General features: G+C 42.4%; 1 protein-coding gene across 1 annotated transcript in view; it reads right to left on the bottom strand.

Annotated features, from left to right (window-relative positions):
* The window catches only part of LOC104469539 (anthrax toxin receptor 1-like), a 56,236-nt gene that overhangs the window by 3,976 nt on the left and 29,937 nt on the right, over nucleotides 1–22,323 (bottom strand). Inside the window, exons 13-17 of the mRNA XM_010084079.1 lie at nucleotides 20,039–20,134; nucleotides 19,295–19,333; nucleotides 16,095–16,193; nucleotides 14,366–14,533; nucleotides 13,104–13,184 (exon numbers count right to left, since the gene is read on the bottom strand). Of these exons, the coding sequence (XP_010082381.1) occupies nucleotides 13,104–13,184; nucleotides 14,366–14,533; nucleotides 16,095–16,193; nucleotides 19,295–19,333; nucleotides 20,039–20,134 (483 nt within the window). The remainder of the gene's footprint in view (nucleotides 1–13,103; nucleotides 13,185–14,365; nucleotides 14,534–16,094; nucleotides 16,194–19,294; nucleotides 19,334–20,038; nucleotides 20,135–22,323) is intronic.

Here is a 22,323-nt window from a genome sequence, read left to right as displayed (position 1 = left end):
GCTGTCAGTAGCTGCTTTATCTTTTTCTAGGAAGCAGATGATCTGTGTAAATCCAGTTCTGTCTGGTTTCGGTCCCGCTCCCAGTACAGCATCCCTCAGATGGTGCGGCCTGCACCGCATACTGTCATTGAGGCACCAACTGAAGGTCAGCAATGCGCCATATGGAGTTACGCCCTTCAGCTCACATCTGCACCGTCTTCCTAATGCACAATTATTTTACCTCCCCATATGTCCATCCACTTGTTAGGCTCTTGTTATGCTGCTTGCCAAATTGGCTTTTCAAAATGTACAAATACTGAAGCAGCGGGATCTGCCCTTGTCCCGACTCCAGCTTTTAACCCACTATAACAATCACACGTAAAATTCAGGCACTTTGTACTTCCAGGCAATGCCTTCTCGACCACCTAGGATGTGTTTCTGTGTATGGTTTAAGTGGGGGAAGGAAGGGAAGAATCTTTTGAAAGCCACATCTTGTTTCTGGGCTACTTTCATCACAGTGCTCTACACATCATTCCCCAGTGCTTATTCCTCCAAAATCTTTAGATACTACTTAGAAAGTTTTAAATGGAAAGGGACAACTGTTAAAATTATCCAGGAAATTCAGAGTGCCAAGGGCAACTCTCTTCACCCAAGATAATAAGAGCACAGCAGCAAAAAGAATTTTAAAAGTCTGCCCCATTTACCAGGAGCTGTCCCTTTTCTCTGTTCATCTTAATACACACATTAGTGTTTATTTAACAAAAATGAATGCCAGTTTCATCTCTGTGCATGCCAGAATATTTATGTACACAAAAGTATGTCTGTTTCTTATCTTCAGATGCATTAGTTGACCTAATAAAATATAACCTTCCTGTTACAAATTTTGCTTGAGTTTTCACAGAATCACAGAATGTTAGAGATTGGAAGGGATCTCGAAAGATCATCTAGTCCAATCCCCCTGCTGGAGCAGGAACACCTAGTTTTCATGCACTCTTGATTTTTCCTGTGGAGTCTTAGTGCTGCCATTCTGACTAGCAGATGTGGATATCTGTCTGAGAAAGTTGGCTTTGCTTGTGTTTGCTGGAATCTCTTGGTCTTTGACTTCGTAAGAATATGATACTTACACCTTTACATTTTAGAACGAATTAAAATAAAATCATTCCTTTACAGTTTGAGCATAGGAATCTAAAACACTGGACCACCAAATTAAAAAAATAAAGTAGCTCCCAGTCAAAAGTATTACATTAAGGATGCTGAAATCTGAAATTAACATAATTTCCTTAGGCTCTAATGAGTAGTTACCTTTCTCAACAATTTTGTTTAAGGATATCACTGGGATGACTCTGCCAACTTGCTATGGACCTGGTTTGTCAGCATGTAGCTTCACTTCCTAAATGTCTATTGATAGTTCAGTGTAAAAGTGGAGCTCTAAAACTCTAAATAATACATTCAGGTTTTTACGCTACCTGTAAGACCACAAGACTGAGCATCTACAAAAAGTCAGAATCACTTTAGTTAACTGAAGGTTTTGATCCACACACCCAGAAACCAACGGGATATATACTGTTAAGATCAGTGACTTCTACAGAAGTTGAATCTTGGAAAAATTAAAGGACAGGGTAATCCTTGTTCCCTAATAAAGAACAAAAGTGTTCTAGCAGAAACACCTACACCAAGTATACTAAAACAGCAACAGTATGGGAAATTTGTTCAGCAAATATATTTATGAGTGAGGTAGATTATGGACACAGTAATTTTACAGAGGAAGAGCTGAATCGAGGCGATATAGAGTTCCCACTATTTAAGTTCCTTGGGCAAGTGTCAGGATTAGCAGCTGGCTCCTTAGGAGTCTGGATCTGTGTGTATCAGCCTTTGCCAAAAGCTTCATGCTGACTGCACACTGAACATGTCAAGGCTCATTAAAACCTTCACGGATTTCTTGGGAATTGCACTGATTGCCCTGCAGTATACAGGCTAGAAATTAGTGAGCTGGTGAAACAGTTTGTCACATAAAACCTAAGCCTGCCTGGTTTTCAGGCATATTCAAGTAACTTTTACTAACTCCTATTCTTACATTCAGGGCTCAGATAATGTTTTCATGTTGAAAAACAAAGTACTGGAAATGTCAGATTCCCATATCAGAAGTTTGGTAGCTGATCATGCTTTCAGGTCAATAAATATGTAACTTATAAACAATATAATTAGAAATTAATTAACAATTAAATTTTAATCATCACCATTAATTATACTGTGGTTAGTGCATTAATAATTGACAAATAATTTACCAACCTGCAATTCATTTTTATATCTAGCCATTTTAAGTTACTAGGTCTCAAATCAAAACATTAAATATCACCAACATAAAATATTTGTTTGCATGAGAATCTGACTTTCTAAATATCATCTGGTTTAATAAATAATCTCTTGTCAATAACAATTTTCTGGGGATCTATTTGGCAGCTCAGCACTGATGCCTAAAATTATGATAATCCAGAACTATGAAGAGATAAGAGAAAATTGGGTTGACTGAAGAAAGGAGGATTTTAAAAGTAAAGTCCAGTAAAGTTGCAGAGTCTAAGAATGAGAATATAGTTATTATTTTCTTTAGTGCTGCTTTTAAAAAGGAGACTCAGTTCAGCCCATTCTTTATCCAGTGTATTATCTGGCCTCTTTATACACAAACTCATATCACTTCTGTTCCCTCCTATGATAGAGTTATTGGAGGGGAAAGAAATCACTACACTGTGGATTGTGAATCACTCATATTGTAACAGTGAGTACGCTATAATGGCCTTAGGTACATCGGATAAATTCAAATAAAAAATTACAAAGTTATTAATACAAACGCACAAGCACGATCCAAGCAGCAAACTGTTTACAGCACAGCATGAGTGAGGTGGTGCTGCCAAGAGGTGTAACCTACCGGGTTCACTCAATGTGCTTCACACCACAAAAGGAATTAGACCGAGCTTTAAGATGTGAGAAGTAACACAACTTTAACAGGACATGTGTCATCACCCAGGAAGGGGCAGTGATATTTAAAAGCAGCTGAGACATGTAGATCATTCACACAGTCCAAAGACACTCTTAAAAGCAAACTTTGTGCCTTTTCTCTTTCCTTTTAGCAACCAAACTAAACCACCCACAAGCCCCAGTCACTAGCTCACTGGTGTGGCACCAGGGAGACACAGCACAGAAAGTTCATCCCTGCTTCAGAAACTCTGACACCCAAGACAAAAATGAGAAGATAGCTGCATATGGGCTGTGAGCAGAGCACACAGCGATCATGAAACACAGCTAAGCAATGCCATGGGCTACTCTGAATGGTCACATTCAGAGTAAAGCCTGCGGGCTCAACCAAGGCATGGCCCACATCACTGCCCAGAAAGCCCAGGAAAGAGCAGAGATGCCTGAGTGCCCTTCACAGAGGCAAAGGGGAACCAGCCTTGCTTTGTAATGGGGCTGGGAAAATAAATTCTTCAGAAGTCCAGTATGCCCTCAGACATCCTGGCTATAGGAGCCAAATAGCTCAGAAAGTAGGACATATGGAATAGAGAAGGGAGGATAGAGCACAGGAGCTCTTCTTTTGACACTAAGTGTATGATAATCCTATCTAAGGGATCTCCCAGGGGCCAAGGCAGTTAGGTTGCCAGTGCAAACTCAAACAGGTTCATAGCATGCACCACACACAACAGCAGCAACAAAAGTAATCTTTTGTTTCACTTGCTGGCCAAGCGAAAGTCAACAACCAAAAGCCTTCATTTTCCAGGTAGGAGAAATATGTCAAACTAAGTTTCGCTTGGGCTTGAAACACATACATTATTCCAATTCAAAACATCTTTTATTTGAGTTTCAGGTGGAAAAGGTGTTGAAAACAAAAAGTGAAAATACTCAGACTTTTTCAGAGGCATCTTTTCTACTTCAGCTAATTCCACTAACATGCAAAAATGCATATAGACCATCTAAAGAAGCAGTTTTTAGCCAATATAAAAAGTTACCTGGAAAATGCTGTCCAGATCTACTAGGGAATTATGATACGAACTGTTTCGCAGTAAGGTTAACAGCTGCAGTATCTCAGGCTACTGTAGCTTCTTTAATCAGAATAACAAGAGTTGAATACAGTCAAGTACTGACAGGTTCACAAGATATGCACAGCTGCAGACACTACTTCCCAGTTCACAGTCCCAACTGTGCATGACACTGCTTGAAACCAGGGATGGGTCCTCTGGGAGCCATCTATTCAGTTAGTTTGAAGACCAGTGCAGGAATACAGTGAAGAGAAGTGGGTTACTTCCAACTTCATCCTGGAGAAACCTGCCAATACAGAGGAATCTGAAGGAGGAATAGCTCAGCCAAGGAAACTGGCCTTTTAAGCTAGGACCAGGACCCTTCAGCAAAATAAACTTTATGCTGAGCACTCCTCTACCATCCAGCTGTCACATGGTTGATACCACTTTTCCAGCTTAGGCACACAAGGAAAGTGACATGGAGAACCCATCACAGTACTGAAGACAGGCCTGTTCAAACCATTTGTATCATGTTCCACTCAGCAGGGAGCTGCATGTTGTTTCCAGCCCTGCCTTAGCAGGAAAACCCAGCAATGGGCTACAGACACCTCCTGAAAAAATGGCCAGAGTCACAAGACATTTTGCAGGAATGCAGAAAACATCACATGTCTTGGACCTTGTTGAGGTTGTGGCTGCAGTAACATACAGTGCAAATCCATAACAAAGCCTGTTGATTCTGAGCCCTAAAAAAGCTGAAGTGGCAAAGGGAACAGAGAAGGAAACACTAGGCATAATCAAAGGTAAGGTCTATCAGGCATGCTTTATATTCGGTACTGATCTCAAAGTACAGTCACACCAGACCAAATCCCACCCAAACCTGAGAGAAATATTTTAACCTAAACCTGCACTCACAATGCACAATTTACTGCCTTCCTCTTTTCTGACAGCTTTTATAGATGAGGCTCCCAGAGTGGAGGAAGTGAAGAGAGCCACTGTCAGGTCATGTCATCTACCCAAGGTTATGGAGCAGCTTCTGGGGGAAAAAAAATGGTATTTACACGTTCAGGACTTGTGACTCACATCCCTTGTTTTAACCACAGCACCACACATTTCCACACTTGAATGCTGACCAGACTAGAATGTGGTTCAAGAAAAAAAACAAAACCAAAACCAACAGCAGTTGGTTTGCAAAAGATTTTTCTCTTTCCTTTAGCATTTTCAGGGAAAAGGAGATTGCATTTGTCCATCACCTAGAACAGGGAGGACTTTGGAGCATAGCAACAAGAGCAACAAACATTTGTTGGGTGCAACAGGCTCAGCCTTGAGGTATTGGCAGCTTGCTGGGAGGAGCAACTTAGGCCACAAAGGACCATAACTGGTCTTGCTCAAACTGTAGTAAGTGTCATCATGCTTTCCAGGGTGAATTGTTTGATTGTCTCTTCAGGAGCAAGCTGGGATTTTGGTGTCCACAGAAGAAGAGCACAATGCTCTTTCAACCCACCTAGGGTACAGTATGATGATGGAGACTCTCAGAGAGATTTCTGGTGAAAATGGCTACTATTTTTCCATGCCTCAGCCAAAAATGTAAGATCCTCGCCCACTGCAGACAAGCTGCCTCTTTGAGTCTGGAAACACATACAAGTATCCCAAATCCATCTCTGGGTAACTGGCCCCTATATGGCTCTGCTGTTACCTAGAGCAAGTAGATGGTAAACCCACAGTTTCCAGGTTCCTCTGTGCTTATCTTACAAGGATTTTTTTCCTCTCGGGATAAGACTCATACAGTTCACTATCAGTGCTGGCCTATTTAGAAAGTACAGAAAACCTCTCGTCCCCCAAAAGCTCCTATGATAAGTTGGATGGAAGAGCTCCTTGGGACACAATGACCTTATTTCTAGGAACGAACACACCAGGGAAGCAACTCAAGTACCAAAGTCCTGATAACATGGAATTCTCCTTCCCATTTTAAGTGTGCTACAGAGGCCTAACACTCTATGCAAATATGTCCCTGTCCTGTTTCCCCTATGCAGCTTGACCAGTGTTATCAGGTACTAGCTCTGCATTTTGAAGTCAGTCTTTTGCATGAGGACCCCATTACCACCTCTTTCATACAAACTGTTATACACCCTGGTCTCAACTTACCAGAGACAGGGGCCTGTCCCCCCACCAGCAGAAAAAACACAGATACACTTCCTTTAATTTTTCAAAGGCCTGCTCTACTCAGAGTGCCTGGCCAATGCTAAAGCATTGCAAGAAGGGACATTGCTCTTGTCAGGCTTCACTTCAAAGTTTCTGTATATGCCAGTCCTTAAAGTTCTCAGCCAGTGAAGACTGAAGTGTCTACCTGGGTAATTCTGTTCCCTAGAAGAAACCATAAAAGGAGGGGAAAAGGAGGGATATGTTCACATGTCAAAAAAAACCCCAAAAAAACCCAAAACCAACCAAACAAACAAAAAACCAAAAACAAACAAAACAAAAGGTAGAAACATCTTAAAATGCTGCAGAAACCACAAGTGTTGCTGCAAAGAGTGCAGTGTTTGCAGATTTGTTGTTCCAGGAACAGTTCCAATCTGAGACTAAAACTGGCATAGGAAACTGGAGGATTTTATTATTAACTGATGTTTGTGTTCAAAGCAAAATTAAGATAATGATTTAAAAGACATAGCTCATAAGGTCTTCAGGTTGGGTAGTATCTTTATGTTACTTGTACAGTGGCAGACACAATGATTTGGGTTTTCTTCTGATGCCACAACAAGAACCACAGTAATTTATGGGGGCCTCTTGCTGGACAGGAAATTAATTTGTCACCAATTATATAATTCCAGCTGCAGCGCTCAGCATATCCTGGGAACTGTGCACTAGCACACTGGGCCCACACCAGGGAGCTTTTTTCCCCCCTATGCCATCCCTGCTATAGCAGAAATGAACCTTACAGATACTAGTCGCCTTTAAAACAAAAGGAAAAAAAAAAAAAAAAACCCAGAAGCCACATGTGCTGCATTTTCATTAAAAGTGACAAAGTGAGATTACCTACTATAGCAGGCCATGTCCCCGTCTCTTTAATTTTTCAGCAGCTTATGAAGGTAATTGGCTCCAGAAAGATTAAGCAAAGGGAGAAAAACCCCAGAACCAGGCAGCAGTCTCTGATGAATATAGTCTGAAGGAGCTCAGTGCTGCTTTTCCAGCACTCCCTGCAGCTCTGCCAGTTACTACTTGGCTGATTATTACACATCTCCAAGCAAGTCACAGGCAAGCCTGTTAAAGGCCATTACCCAGTGTTGAAAAGAAGTAATTAGTATGAGATCCAAATAGCACTGGTACGTGGGCAGCTAGCATGGAGTGACAGGCGGGTACTGCCATTCCTGTGGGCTGCATTCAAACTGCTGACCACTTGTGGGCAACAGCCAGAAGATAATTACTACCCATTAATAATCCATAGGCTTGATGTCCCACCACTCATCTGGTGAGTCCCAAGTGCCTGGAAGGCCTTAACTAAACCTTACAGCTGTGAGGAGGGTAAATACCATGCTCTCATCATTATTTTGCAGTTGGGAAAACTAAGGCATATAGACGTTGTGGTCAGCATTACAAGGAAACACTCAAAATTTGAGGGTAATCAAACCTGCTGAGCTTTAACAAACCTATCAGCTTAAGAGTAATCACTTTGAAAGGGACGCACAGAATAAGGAACCCAAGTACTCCTGTCTTCCTCATTTCAGAGGCTGATGTTTAAAGTTTCAGCTGCTGTGCCTTGTTCAAAGTCACATGGTGACTCAATGGTGAGAACCTGAAAGAACCCCGAAGTCCTGGCTTACAATATGACCAGGACCTTATAGTTTGTGATTTTTTTTGACTGCACAGCAGCCTATTTACCTTCAGTTTTATGGAATGAAGAAGGGAAAATAGGCTTTCAGATTTTTGTACAACAGCCTGCTTCTAGTCTCTTTCCCCAGGAAAGGGCTTTGCACATGCAGAACACAGGGTACTACTGCTCTAAAGCATTGCTTTTTTCCAGGTAAAGTCCCATGAGTATACAGGAGCAACAGTGACAGCAAAATCCAGTCTACACTCTCACTGTCTATTGCAGGTAATTTTCAGTGACAAAAATGAAATAACTTTCTAAAGCTTTGAAGTAAACATGAGCACTTCTGCCTTGGGGGAAAAATGTCTTTTTTTTCAGTTGAGGTTTTCGGTAAACCAAGCCTCTGAGAATTTCCTGTGACAATATGTGCTGAAATGCAAAATGGAATGGATTTGCTGAAAGCAGCAACCAACCAGACCATTGTAAAGAAGCATCTCACCTTCCCCTCTACACATATTAGGGCTTTTGCATTTACTTGCTGTCACTGGTAACAGCCCCACTTTTGATCCATGAGGCCAAGGGAAGAACCTGAAAGTTCCCTTTTGCAAAGACTACTGAGTCCTTTGCACCAGCTACTGTGGTTTCTATGAGATACTTCAAGACAGCCAGCCATTAATATTTCCCAACCTCTGGTCTTCATAGCAGCCCCCTGCAAGCTCAGAACTAAGCTCAGGAAGGCACCAACACAGTGACAGGGAAGTCCTCAAAGCAGCGTGAGTGTCCTGAGGAACACACAGATTGCCAGGCCACATGGCCACTCTGACATAGTCCCTGTTGCTGAATGACCAGAGTGTCCTCACCTCAGAGCCATCAACCCCTTTGTTGGGCCAGAAGAGTGACTGCTGATCCTCTAGGCCCCAAATTTCTAGGGGAAGAAGGGAACAATAGCAGCCTAAGGGCTCCATCACTGCAGCAGTAGTACAAGTGCCCATCAAGGCTTCACCTTTGCATATTTCTGCAAGGAAGAAAAACCAGCAATCTTCAGGAGAGCTGCTAGCCCTTTTAAATTTCTTCACTCCTCTGATGATGCTGCTGGAAAGCTCAGCAAAAAGCCATCCCACAAACAGCAGCCTGTCTGCTGGTGATGGACTAGAGCTAAGTGTGCTTATCCCTTGCTGTCCCATCCTGGTGCAACAGAAGCTCCTGCCAGGGGTGACTAGAGAAGTCGAGTGAGCGGGGTCCTGTGACCCTTTACTGAGGTATTTGACAAACTACTAACAACTAATTTCAGTGGTGGGGCCATGACATGATCTCAAATGGAGACCAAGAGGAAGAGCTGTCTGCAGAGCCAAGCCAAACACTGCAGGCACAACTCCCAAGAGAAGGGGCATCAGAGCTTCTGCTTGGCTAGTTTTCTTTAATCAGTTCTGAAAAGCACTTGTGATTTTAACAACCAGTCCTATCAATACAATCCTGTTCAGCGCTGCTGGGTCATCCATCTAGGATCCTTTTCTTGAGAAGTCCTTGCCATGCCCTGGAAAACACCAGCCAGGACAGGGGAGCTCTCAGGAGCCTCAGCCAGCTTTGCATAAAAGTCATAGCTGGAGCACACTCCTATCAGTGGCTCCCTTCCTGCTGTGTGAGAGGAACAGGGGAAAGAGGATGGTCAGCAGCCCATTGCTCTCAGAGAGCAGGGCTGCAGGGCACCAGCCTGTTTCATCACGGGGAGGTGCAGGGAAACAAGGACTGATAAAGACAGCAAGGAGAGGAAGAAACCACAGACGGAAACAGAAGGGAATGCCTAGGGCAGGAGTCTGAGACATACACAGACACAGGTATCACAGGTGGGGAAGAGAGCAGATGGTTTGGGAAAGGCAACAGAATCACGGTGAAGGAAGAAACTCGGATGGATGGACAGTAGCCCTAGCTCCCCAGAGCAAAGGGCAACAGAGAATCTCACGCAGCAGTCAGCCCTGTAATCCTGCACACCTTCAGCCTGAATTTCCACTGCAAGGCTCTCAGACACACTCTGGAATGGGCTACACCACACAAAAACTCAAAACATACAAACAGTGCAGTTTTTAACTTTACTTCATGACAGGAGCTGGGGAGAAGTCACATTTTGAAAATGTGGGGCAGTAACACTGCATTCCCTTTGTGTTCTGCAGAACCAAAGAGAAGAGGGCTGTGTTGTGGGGGAAGATACCGAGCAGCTCTGAAAAATGTCTAACATACTTTTGCTTCTCTGACAAAACCAGATACATTAGTGAATCAACCAAAAACATTAACTTTTTTTTTTTTTTCTACCAAAACTATAAAGGAAAGTTTTTCTACAAGTGTTTTTCAGATTTTTGGGAGGAGAAAAATCTCCCAAACCAAAGTACTCATTTTCAAATGAGGAAAGAAATTACACTTTTCAAAAAGAATTTTTAAATAGTTTTTTAGTGTAAAAAATTTTTCTTTGACATCCTGCCCCTGTCTCAAAAACCTTGTGAAAAATATTTTTCTCCCTGTATTGTGGATGTTCTTTCACTACTATAACTAATATTTTCATTATGCAGAAAAAAAGTTTTGCCAAAACTTCCTCAATGGCTACAAAAAGTGAACATACACCCAATTGTAGCAAGAAAAATGGAAAATGATAACTTTCTTTTTTTTTTTTTAATGGAGGTAAACCATGAAACAAATCTGGAAAACGTAACTTCAGTGAGTTATCTTGTTCCAGTGGGAATCAACCTGTATCTCTGGTAACTCCTGAAAATGTAAAAATAATTTGACTGATTTGGGGAAACTCAGAGACAGGAATTTTTTTTTGAGTTATGGACCCAAATGCCACTCCCAAAACACAATTAAATTGTGTGTTCCTTTTGCCCTCTGAGTTCTAAGTTTTCCCAAACAACCAAGACAACTATGAAACTGCCTTAAAATCAAACAAAAAAAGGCAAACCAAAAAACCCACAAAGCAAAGCAATTCTCTCTCCAAGATTGCCACACAGTCACTTGCCTTTGGACGGTGCAGTCTGGAAGAACATAGTGCACCAAGGCATGTCTGGCTGTACTTTCACATCTACCCAACAGTAAACCAAAATCCACCTGCTGCTCTCAGTGCACCTGTACAGGAGTGGCCTTGTCCCCACCTAGGCAGAGCTGCGGGCTTGCTCCTGCAGCAGCTGGCCTCCTCCAGCCCTGCACAGCCAGAGCTCCAGGCTCTCCACACTGCTGGTCACTCATAGCACTGACTTGATATCCCCGTTCTTCAGCCACAAAGTAACTGTGCACGTGTGTGTATACTCCTATATACTTACATATACACACACACATATATTTATACCCTTCCCCTCCACCAAAAGCTTAACTCATAAGAAGCCAACTCTCCACTGAGGAGAACTGCTACTAGAAAAGTCAACCAAACAACAAATAATAGCCTTGCTCTTTTCTGTGCTAGCTTTCTCCATGAAAAACAGGCCTGTGATATCCTTTATTTTTTACAGCAGAAGGATGTCTAGTCATTTTCTTTTCAGTTTCCCTTTCAATATTCTTCAGCTTTAGTTAATTTCACAGGCCAGGGAACAGAGATGATCCTATTCTTCCACTGAATCTGGCTCAATAGGATTCTTCCACCCTGTTTCCCAGATGTATGCTTGATTTTTCTAATGTTCCCCCGATACAATAATCCCTCAGCTTGCTATATTTTACATTGCCTCTTTTGAGTCCCTTGTGCTCCCTGCAGCAGAGCTGGAAGGAAAGGAACTGAGGAGCCCTGTTCAGAGCCAGCCCCCTGCATATTTCTTGACCATGCGGGCTAACAGAGGCTCTGTTGTGCCCTGCACTGATAAAAATGTACCAACTGAGGGAGTGAAAGGCAGAGGATAGATTCATATTATACAGTGTTAGTGCTATCAAAATACAGCTGGGCCCAAAGAGCTTATTCAGAAGCTCTAGATCGTGCTTAAAAAGTAAATAAGGTGTCCTGAGCACAGCTGCCTTGAAAATGCAGCTTAGTGAAACAGTTAAAACCATTTTATGAAGTAGCATATGAAGCTGAGTCTGTTCTCTTAGTTTCCTTACTCACCAAAAGAAAAAGGGAGGAGGCTAAACTTTAAATACTTAAGCTGCATAGTTTGGTTAATAACTAGACAAATGCCCTAACTGTATTTTGCCAAAAGTTGGAGGGATGTAATGTAGTTGCCCTAGATTATGCAAGTTAGGGCTGCTTTTTTAGACTGTTATTAGGTGTAAAAATCATCCCAGCAGACAAACCCAGCACAAGGGCCTCTGCACTACTATCCCAGAAAAGCACTTCATGGCCCCTTCTGCTGTAACTCTATAACCCCCTCGCCTGAGAGCAAGGGTGATGAAATGTATGGACTCTGGCCAGAGAAGGGCCACAGCAGGGAGAAAGACCCTGTTGTCTCCGCTCCATCCTCATGTTTCAAAGCTCCACTGCAGAAAGCTAAATCTGAAGGTGCAACAGCCCAAACTAGTAGCACTCAGTTCTTACAGAGTTGTCCCCCCAGAATATTAAGACTGACACAACCATAACAGTGCCATGCTGCCACAGGAAAATCATGAGAGAGCTCTGAACTGAGCTATCGTGAGTGACCCAGGGGCAGCACACAGGTATGTCTGTGGTTCTCAAAAGCACAAACTCCCTGCATCCTCCCAGGGGGAATCTACTCCTGACCTATATTTGGCCAACAGACTTTATCAAGACAGGAGATACTCTCTGCCTACACACAGGATATGACGGAGAAATGTGTCTTTGCACGGAATTCTACAGAAACTTTATTCTCCTCTAGCTTTGCTATAAATTTTCTTCATCACCTGCACAGGTCATGATTTCTCTCACTAATCGCCTAACTCTATTATTAAATCTGAAAAGCATTTTTATGAAGTCGGGTAGGAAGGATAATTAATGTTGTAGAACGACAAATTCAAAACGAGCAGCCTCCCAGAACTCACAAACACTCTATCCTTTGACTCCAACACACACACTCAGAAAAAACAACACCAAGAACTTACGTTGATGAAAGAGAGCTTGAACTACTGCAGCTGGCCAGCTTCTTAGTCTGCTCAAATCATTCCTGTGCAGACATTGCTGTTGACCTTTTGGGGCAATACTTTTAAATAGATGCCACAGCAAACAATTTAGCTCATTTTGAAATCTCTGGTGCTTGTGACAAAGTTTTGGCCTTAGGGTAATGTGAAGAGAGACAAGCTCACAAAAGTAAAAAAAAGACAGGGTGGTTGGTGGGGGAAGAGCACTACTGCTGCTAACAGACAAGTGACATGCCAGTGTGTTTGTGACACCTTACCTTATCTCCTGGCTGTGGTCTCATAAGAGAGACTTGATCATAGCCTCGTCGAACCAAAGCCCACAGTGCATCAAGTTTGCCCTGGAATAAAAAAAATATTAATAAATATGACATGACCAAGAAATTTTGGGAAAACAGCATGAGATCAAACTACAGGTGAGTTGGTCCAGCCTTTCTGTATTAAACCTTCTGCACAAACATCGCTCCTGCACCCTTGCCCTCGGTATACTGCTTATCTAGACAGCCAGAAAAGAGACCTCAATGGGGTAACACGTACCCGATATACAGTGGGCCAAATTCACCCTACTTAAAACTCACTGAGGAAGACTGTAGGTTAATGTGAACTCCCCTAAGATGCACAATTAATAGGCATTATGATAACAAAAGGCATAAAAAAAAAAAAAGACATCAAAAGTACTGTACTGATGGGAGGCAAGGTGAGCTGGAGCATGGATAAACAGCCACAAGACTCCCTACCTAAGCAGGTTTTAAAATTCACAGGTACTTCCAGACAATAAATCCAAGCACCGTTAAACTGATTTGTGAGCATGGTGGGGAGGGGAGACATCACCCCACACAGCAGTGGTTTGGGACATGGCCAGAGGTTTCTGGGATGAGCAAGGTATGCTGCTCCCTTGGTCTGCGCTAGCCCTCCAACTTCCTTCTCTGTAAGCAGAAATAACAGCTCTGCACTGCCTCAAGGGTTGTGTGAGGATACATACATTAAAGACAGGCAGACACCAGATACTATAATGACACGGGAGAAACGAGGATGAAAAAGCGTGGAGAGATTGAATGACTTGCCCAAAATCAAACACTACATCTTGTGGCTAAACTAGAGGGTAACAGAGCTGAATCCCAACCCAAGGCCTTAGCCACAGTGCAATCAAAGCAAGGACTGTGCACTATCCTCTTTGTATGCTGCCTTGAGATGGCACAAAACAGGACCCACCCCCTCCCCTTGCCAAAGAATTCAGATATCTGCTGTTTCAATCCATGCTGTGCAAAAGTACCCAAAAACAAGGTGTGAGCCGAGGGAAGGAAGATCTCTGCTCATGCCAAAACCCTCCACTCTCCCCCAGAAATCTGTCGCAACACAGGGCCAGGTGAAATACATGTTCCAAGAAATGGGCAAAGTTGAGGGTTATTGGCCATTTTTCTAAATAGGCTCCCACAGCTCCACCAGGCCACTCTAAGAAACTGTGACGTAGTAACATGCATGACATAAGAGGCTTGGTAAAACCAAAAGGCAGACACATTACCTTGATTGGAGTGTACCATTTCCGCTGGGAAGGTGGTTTCCTCACATGAGGCTTTTTTGGCTTGGGTTCCCATGGCTCATACTCCTGTTCTGGCAACTTAATAATAGCATTTTTTGGCTTCTCCAATTTTGCTCCTTCCTCTGTTGACCCCTTGTCTCCCCATCGCACCTGAAGTCAGGAGAGCACATTGTAAGTAAAGACACAGTCCCCACCAGCAGGTGGTTTTCAGAGACATTAACCTAGTTCCCATCAAATGACCAGATAGGACGCACCCAGGTATGAAGCCAAATTTCTGAAGGCAAACTCCCACTGTAATCAGAAACACACATTTAAGAGTCAAACATTGTCAGTCAAAATCAGCTTCTACTACTAGCATTTGTACCTTCTGGTAACCCAAGGTGTTGTGGGAATTCATGGCATCCAGGGCAGATGAACCCACTTCCAAGTGAAATCTGAAGCACTCTGCCCAGCTCTGCTAGGGTATGGGTGTTAATACGCTTCCCACTGCCTCATGCAAAAAGGAGGCAGCAGCACCAGCTGAAGGTAGGTAGTCTTTAGAGCCAGTCCTAAGCAGTAGCTGTTGCTCAGTTCAAAGGTGAAAACAAGGTCAGTGAACAAGTACTTGAATGGCTTAAGAGCATCTTAAGAGTAGTTGTGCAGCTACTACTAAAAACAGCTCTTCCAAAGACGACCTTGCAGAAGAGGGGACAGTAACTTCACATACTGTACGCTACTTATTTCAAAATGAAATTCCGATTTTGTTGTGTCACTTAGCTCAAACAGAAATGTGATACTGCATTCAAGGGCAACATATGATCCACAGGTTTACTCAGCATCAAGGATAAAATTCTTTGAGGAAAATGGTTAAGGGTATTCAGAGGCAGTTCTTCAATCACAGACTTGCGGGGAAGCCATTGCTCTTGTTCTGTTAGCCCTAGCTTGGTCCTGATTCTTGGCTGGCTTAGCCCACCTCCTTCAACTACCAGTTAGATCTATTGGGAGTTTCTGGTGTGACATTCCTAAAAATTCATCATTAGGCCCTCAGCTGATACAAGAAAGTGACAATTCCCTGTCTTATGTCATCCACGATTAGGAATGTTGAATTGATTTCACTAACACAGTTATTCACAGGAGCTAGCAGCTCATCACAGCATTATCCACTTACTCCCTGGAACATTTATGCCACAGGACAGCACAAGGCAAACTTCTTTCACAGTAACACCTCACTTTACACATTAAGCCTGGCTTGTGCATGAATCCTAGCGCAGGATTAGATTTAGTGGCCAGTTTCACCACAGATATGGTTTTATGCTTTAGGAATTAATGCTTAACTGGAAAAAAAAAAAAAAAAGAAAAAAGAGGAGAAGAATCACTGGTTTAAATTTCCCAAATTCCTTCAAATACTCAAGACTTTCTTGCCTGAGACAAGAAAACTGGACCCAACTGCATTGACTGAAGGGTTAGATTCAGTAAATTAAAACTTTTGGTACTTATTTCTTACCTGCAGATTTTCTCTGGCTCATAACACTAGATTTATTTAATTATTCATGCAAATGATGGTAGCTTGATTTCTTTTACTTGGACAGTAGGAGTAATCAGGAGGACAAGCCCTAACTAAATCCTAGTCTGTACTCAAAAGCAGCTTTTTAAAAAATCACACACAAACATATTGCTACAATTTATAATTAAACATGCTGATTTTTACAACACTGAAGAACAAGAGAAATACCTCCATCCTCTTAATCCCACCAACACCTCGACCTCCATAATAAGATGCATCCACAGTTGGCCACTTTTTCTTTGGCAATCCATCTTCATCATCTGATTCCTACGGGAAAAACAGGGAGATATTGCCTCTGTTCTCACATAAATGGCACAAGCTAGGGAAAACAAATGAACATCCTATGGTCCAAACCTTGGATATCTGGCTTTGTATGTTATACTTAGTTGCTGACAAAAAACCACAAGTCTCTTGTCTCTGCAGCTGCAGTTTTAGCTAGAGAAGCCAAAGAGGATTGCCTATTCCTCTCTCCAGACAGCTTTTCTTTAATGAAACATTCATTGAACTTCAAAATCACAACTGACTTATAAGGGAGGACAAAGTGGAGATGAATCATACATTATGCTGGCTTACCAGTATGGTATGCAGAAAATGCGGCAATCAGTTAACCCAAAGAAACCATTTATTAATCATGCTTTTAGAGCTTAATGTCACCTAACAGTGAAAAAAAGCTACCACTGTGAGTTTTCTAACATGTGCATTGACCCTTTTCTCATGGCAGCTGTGAACAGTTTTTCTGTGCTGCTTGATTCTTTGTAGACTCTGGCTCAAGCTACACAGTTTGGAACCAGGACTCAAGACTCCAAAACTATCAGGAAGCTCAGATCCAGAGTTTTTGCCCTGCAAATACAAAGACTGCAGATCATTCTTCTGGAACGTGGGAGAGTCTGAATCAGTGTTTCACTTCAAGTTCTTTTTTCTGTTCTTGCTCAACTAAAAGCTGGCAAATGTTTCTGGTTCGACAACCCTGGGAACACATCTCCAGCTCTGTCATCCCGAGCCAATAGAAGTCACTGGGATTTCTCAGAGTCCCTATCATTACGCTGAGTTGAGGCAGCTGAAAGTCACACCATGACATTCTCCAAGGATACACATGATTGAGGAAAGGACCAACAAGTCTCCTACAATACCATCTTCATTCCTCACACTCTTTAATAAAGACAAATAACTACACCTCATGCTGATATGCAGATGTGTGTGCTCTCTTTGACTGGCCATGCACCGTACTCTCTACTAATTTTCATCACTATGTTTCTAGAAACACTGCCTGGCCTTAGTTTTTATTAAGAAAAAAAAAATATTCAAGTGAAACCCAAATACTAGAGGGGGACACAAGTTATTGTCAGATTACTAGATGACATTTCTCAAAATTGCCCCATATGTTTCTATTGGAATGTAAAAGGAATTGAGAGTCCAAAAGCCAATAATAGCTTTTAAAAAACATGCCATAATTTTTGTTTGTTTATATTTAACTCTTAGGCTATGCCTTGGGGAAAAGTATTTCCATCAGTTATCCAGTGATACCTGATCTCTCAGCTATGGTTCATGGGCCAGTTCCTCCAATAAATTCCTTAGTAGGGACAGGAAATACTAGAACTGTCACTTCCATTAACTACTAACACGGTTTGTTTCGGGTTTTTTTGGGGTTTTTTGTTTGTTTGGTTTTTTTTTTTGGTTAGGGTTTTGTTTGTTTTGGTTTTATCTTAAGGGAAATAAATACAAAAGGCAGGCAGTGTGGTTTGGTGTTGGGTACTGTTGTTGGCTGTTTTTTTTTTTCCTAAAGGGTAAATCTTATCCCATTTTGTGCCACATCTAAAACAGTATCCAATGAGCTACACCAGCAGTTTAAATTCATTTATATTTGATTTCATGGTGAACTTGAGTAATATATAAAATATCCTGCCTCTTCCATGCGATGTAACAGATTTCAAGCCTTCATGTCTAACAACCCTTATTGCTGTCAAGCCTGACAGTAGCAAGACACAGTTAATAGTGACGGCTGACATTCTTCCAGATGATGAAGGATTTATACCAAATATCCCCTGCACTGAACATATATCAAAGCAACATCAACAGCTACCACAGACATTTTGAGAAGTAATGGAAATCTAATGCTTGTGGTTTAGAACACGTTTTAGATAACTATATCCGGTTTAACAGCAGCAATACCAGACTGTATCAGCTAAAGGGCAGGTCACTGCACCTAGGGAGGCTAGTGTCTAAGTATAATGAAACAACAATCCATACTGGATAAAGACAAGGCCAAGCAGAGGGATGGATAACATCTGTATTCTGCATTATTCCTGGAGGCTTACGTCAGCTCAGTCTCTTTGCATTTTAAATCTCTGCTGATCAGAATAACTGCAGAGCACCTGGGAACTCTGCTGCAGGGGTGTGATGCTCTCTGAAAACTCCTTCAAACACCACATGGCTGCAATTGCATGCTTAAGGACAACACTAATCACCCTAAAACCAGCATGATTTTTGGTGTGTATTCTGAAGTTAAATTGTCACAGTGCTGCTGCCCAGCACAAGCAACAGGATCACATACACAGTAATGGTGGCCTCTGGCAACCTTGAAACAGCACCTGTGGTTGCCTCCTGACACTCATGCCAAGCTACAGCAAGTTAGCAGCAAACTGTAAGCTTCTCTTGTGGGTTAGGCAAGTATTTTTCCATCATTTAACTGTCTATGCCTAGGAAAGAAATAAAGGCAGGCATGAGTTTTCTCTGGAGGTACTTTTATTTATTACTATTATTTTCATGAAATTAGTACAGTGAAACTAAGCTGAGGTCAGTATCAGTGTGCTACTGATGGTGTCCTAAAAAGAGCTAAATACAACCCTGCCTCAAGCAGCTCCCAATTAAATGGAGAAAGGCTCAACGTCCTTCCAAAGGTCACTCTGTAGCAGAGCCACATCCAGGGCAGGCTCTTGTCTCCCTCTCCTGTAGGAAAGCCAGAAGAATGTGAGCTTCACTGTCCTTTCTTCCAGCTGCCAGACTTTGCTCCTTACTGCCAATCCAGCCTAAAGTCCTGCTGAGAACAATGGCAGTTTTACTGGAGAAGGGACAGCTTTCAGCACAGCTTGAGAAGCAAGGATTTGCCTATACACCTGTTTAGTACACAGCAGAAGGAACAAAATACCATAGGAACTGTTGGTCTGTGGACTGAGTTATGCAACTATTTTCTCTATGGATGGAAATAATTTTGCTGTATTTATGTAAAGAGGCTAGAAGGCAGAAATAACTGTCCTGACCTAAGAGACTTCCTCTTACAGTCTTCAAGGTGTTATTAAGACACCTACAGGGCAGCACAATACACCACAGTGGCTGTAGACAGTGCAACAGCTCAAAAATAGCATACTTACAGGCTCTGGAGGTGGTGGTGGCGGTGGCTCCTTGATCACCTGGAATATATAAACAATGAGAGAAATCCGAGTTAATGGTAGAATTCATCCATCTCAATGCTATGCCCTGTCTGCTTTTTTTCTCATATCACGAAAGTTTGCCCTGGTCCATTCGCCCACATTCAACCCTACTGCTTTTCAGCAGGTGTAAAATAAATGCAGATGAGAAGCTAAATCCATCACATTGAACTATCCAATTAGTCAAGTGCCCTATTAAGTACCTCATAATACAACTTCGTATCCTGGCAGTTCTGCCTTAATGTCATGTGATTACCAAGCTAGTGAGAAATATTCATTCAGAATCTGCAGCTCCTACAAATAATAAAAAAAGAAAGCCTAACTGTTGTCTCTAAAATGGACTGTAACAGCTTATGCACATACTAGTAAAACAGCTTAATTATCCTTTGCTGCAACAAGTTTCAAATCTTGTTCTAAGGAGGTCTCAGTCCTACAGAAACTTGGGCCATGTCCACAAGCTCACTTAAATTTCTTGTGCAGTGTCAAAATCATGTAGCCCTTGCAACATTCAAAAACCCAGACCAGAGTGACTTCAACAAGCACTTTAAGCAATTTGTGGAATCGGGGCCTTACAAACCTGGCAGAAACTTTCTTAAACGAAGATAACCACCCACTCCAACACTTGAACTCTGTGCTTTCATAGAGAAGAGATGAAACCAAGTCAAAAGAATAAAATCCTGTACTTACCACTGTGCAGCAAAGGGGCCAGAACCACCAAAGGAAAGCCAGAGCCAGCAGCAGAAAGAGAATCAGGAGAGCAATGAAAAGGATGGTCCCTGTCAGCTGCAAAAAAAGATGATAACTTCTGAGTTATCTGTGTGTGTCACAAACAGGGCAGGAGGCCTGACGTTACACAATTAGACCGAACAAAAAGAGCCAGGTTTCCCTCACCACAAGTTCTCAGGTAGATCGTTCAGTCAAACACTAGTTTCATTAGGGTCACATCAGTATTCAGTCTGACAAATCTGTATTTGAAGTCATGATTCAGGGAAGCTCCTCCAGTTTGTGGTGTCTATCTGTATAATTTATGTATAAGTTTATGGTACGCTTATAGCCCACTATATTTAAGGGTGCTAAACTTGTATACAGACCATTCCCAAATCTGTGCTAAACAGGTCCCTTAATATTGTCAGAGGGGTATTTAAAAATACATGCAGAGTAACCTTTAATAACTAGAGATGCAGAATATCCAAATGCTGATATTCAAAGAATGGGAATATTGAAGCTAAGAGCTTATGGGTAACTGTTCACATGCCAACACCGCAGAACAACTTACTCGCTCAGCCTCATCAGCTCCCAAGCCTGCCCGAATTGCCTCTTCACTCAAACTGCACACACAACCCCAGCCTGAGTACTTATGCAAACTAGTCCTTAGTGCTGCTGGTTCTTGGTAGTCTTCCTGGGGGTAGTTCGACTGTTTAATGACATGCTGTAATCATGATTTTAACTATTCCTGATTCTTACATTCCACCTACTCCTCTGCAGAGAACAGTGGGACACTGGAGCCAGGTGGCTAAGGATCTACATTCAAAATGGAAGTTGGATTTTCTTCAAAAGGACTAGAATAAAGAAAAAATAAAAATTCAAGTGTTAACACTTGAAGTTAACTTTTCAGAGCAACCAGGCAACCAAAGAGAATCACAGCTCTGATTTTCCTGGGTAAATCTTGGACTCTTTGCACTCAGAGCATTTCACATCAGTATGTTCAGAAGAGGTATTAACTCCGTGTATTGCCCTATAGGGCAATAGATGACTACAGGAAAGCAAATACTTTCATACGCCACTTGGTTCCTGCGGAACATACAGAGGACATGGCTTTTTTGGAAATTAAACATTTGTTACAGATGGGCAGTGGCATGCTGGGACATGCCATTTCCTTGGACTGCACTGGGCTCTGGGATGAGGTTAAGATTAGCTCTGGTGCTCCAGCCATTTATTTTACACAGGGAAAAGAAACCTCCTCAGCTGTAGATTTTCAGAGTTTGAGAAGGGGTTTGATTCACCAGCACAGGGGTACCAGACAACAGGCAAAACCCGGCAGAAAACTGCAGGATAGCCTGGGAATGGGAAGATGTGAAAAGAGCTTGAAGAAAGATCTGTGAATCAGGCTGAGGGAATAGGAGCTGGATAGAGAGCACACTAAGAGATTTTCAAAGAAGAATAGGTGGGAGGATCAATGGAAAGAAAGCAAGTTCCAAAGAAGATTTATGGAGGATGAAGTTAATGAGATTCACCTTATTAAATCTGAAACTACTTGCTTAATTCCCATGACACCAGGAACTGATGCTTAGCCCCTTCTTACAACAGGAGTTTTCTTCACTGTTCTAAATGGGTTTGTTTCCCCCCTCAGAAAATGAAAAAGCTGAGGGTGGAAAAGGAAGTACTAGCTCATAAGAGCTTTGCAAAGTCTGTGTGAGATCCCAAGTGCCTGACTTGGGTGGGACCTAGTTCTCTCTCAGGCTAAATCCTAGAGCTGTCAGGACTGACATGTTCAGGACGGGACTAACAAAACCAAGGCTCCTATTCCATGCTTTTAAGCAGGTAGACTAGCATCCCATATCTCTGTGTCACAGCATCATCATCCCTCCACTGGCCTGTGGCTTCCTGTTACAGATGCAACAAACAGACTGTTTTGGGGTACACTGGTTAGCTCACCTCATTCATTTGACTAGGGAACAGGCAAAGGCCAAGGTGGACTGCTGTGACATGTGCCAGACCCTCTGCTCAAAGGAGTCCAGTCAGAAGACACACTACCTAGCTGCAGTTCAGTGCTGCAGCCCCCCTCTCTCTGGCCCTCCTATGGCCCCATGTAGCACTAATCCACCTGGAAAGCAGACACCTGAGAGGCATGAATTCCCAGTGAAGTCAGTTTGCTAAGAAAAGGATGAATAAAAGTCAAGCATAACTTTAAGAAGTATTGCTGCACACCTTAAAAAAAAATCCCAGCACAGTAGCAATGCAGTGCATGAGCC

This window comes from Pterocles gutturalis, unplaced genomic scaffold (assembly GCF_000699245.1).
Source record: "Pterocles gutturalis isolate BGI_N339 unplaced genomic scaffold, ASM69924v1 scaffold24820, whole genome shotgun sequence".
Classification (NCBI taxonomy): Eukaryota; Metazoa; Chordata; class Aves; order Pterocliformes; family Pteroclidae; genus Pterocles; species Pterocles gutturalis.
This window is presented reverse-complemented; position numbering and strand designations above follow the sequence as displayed.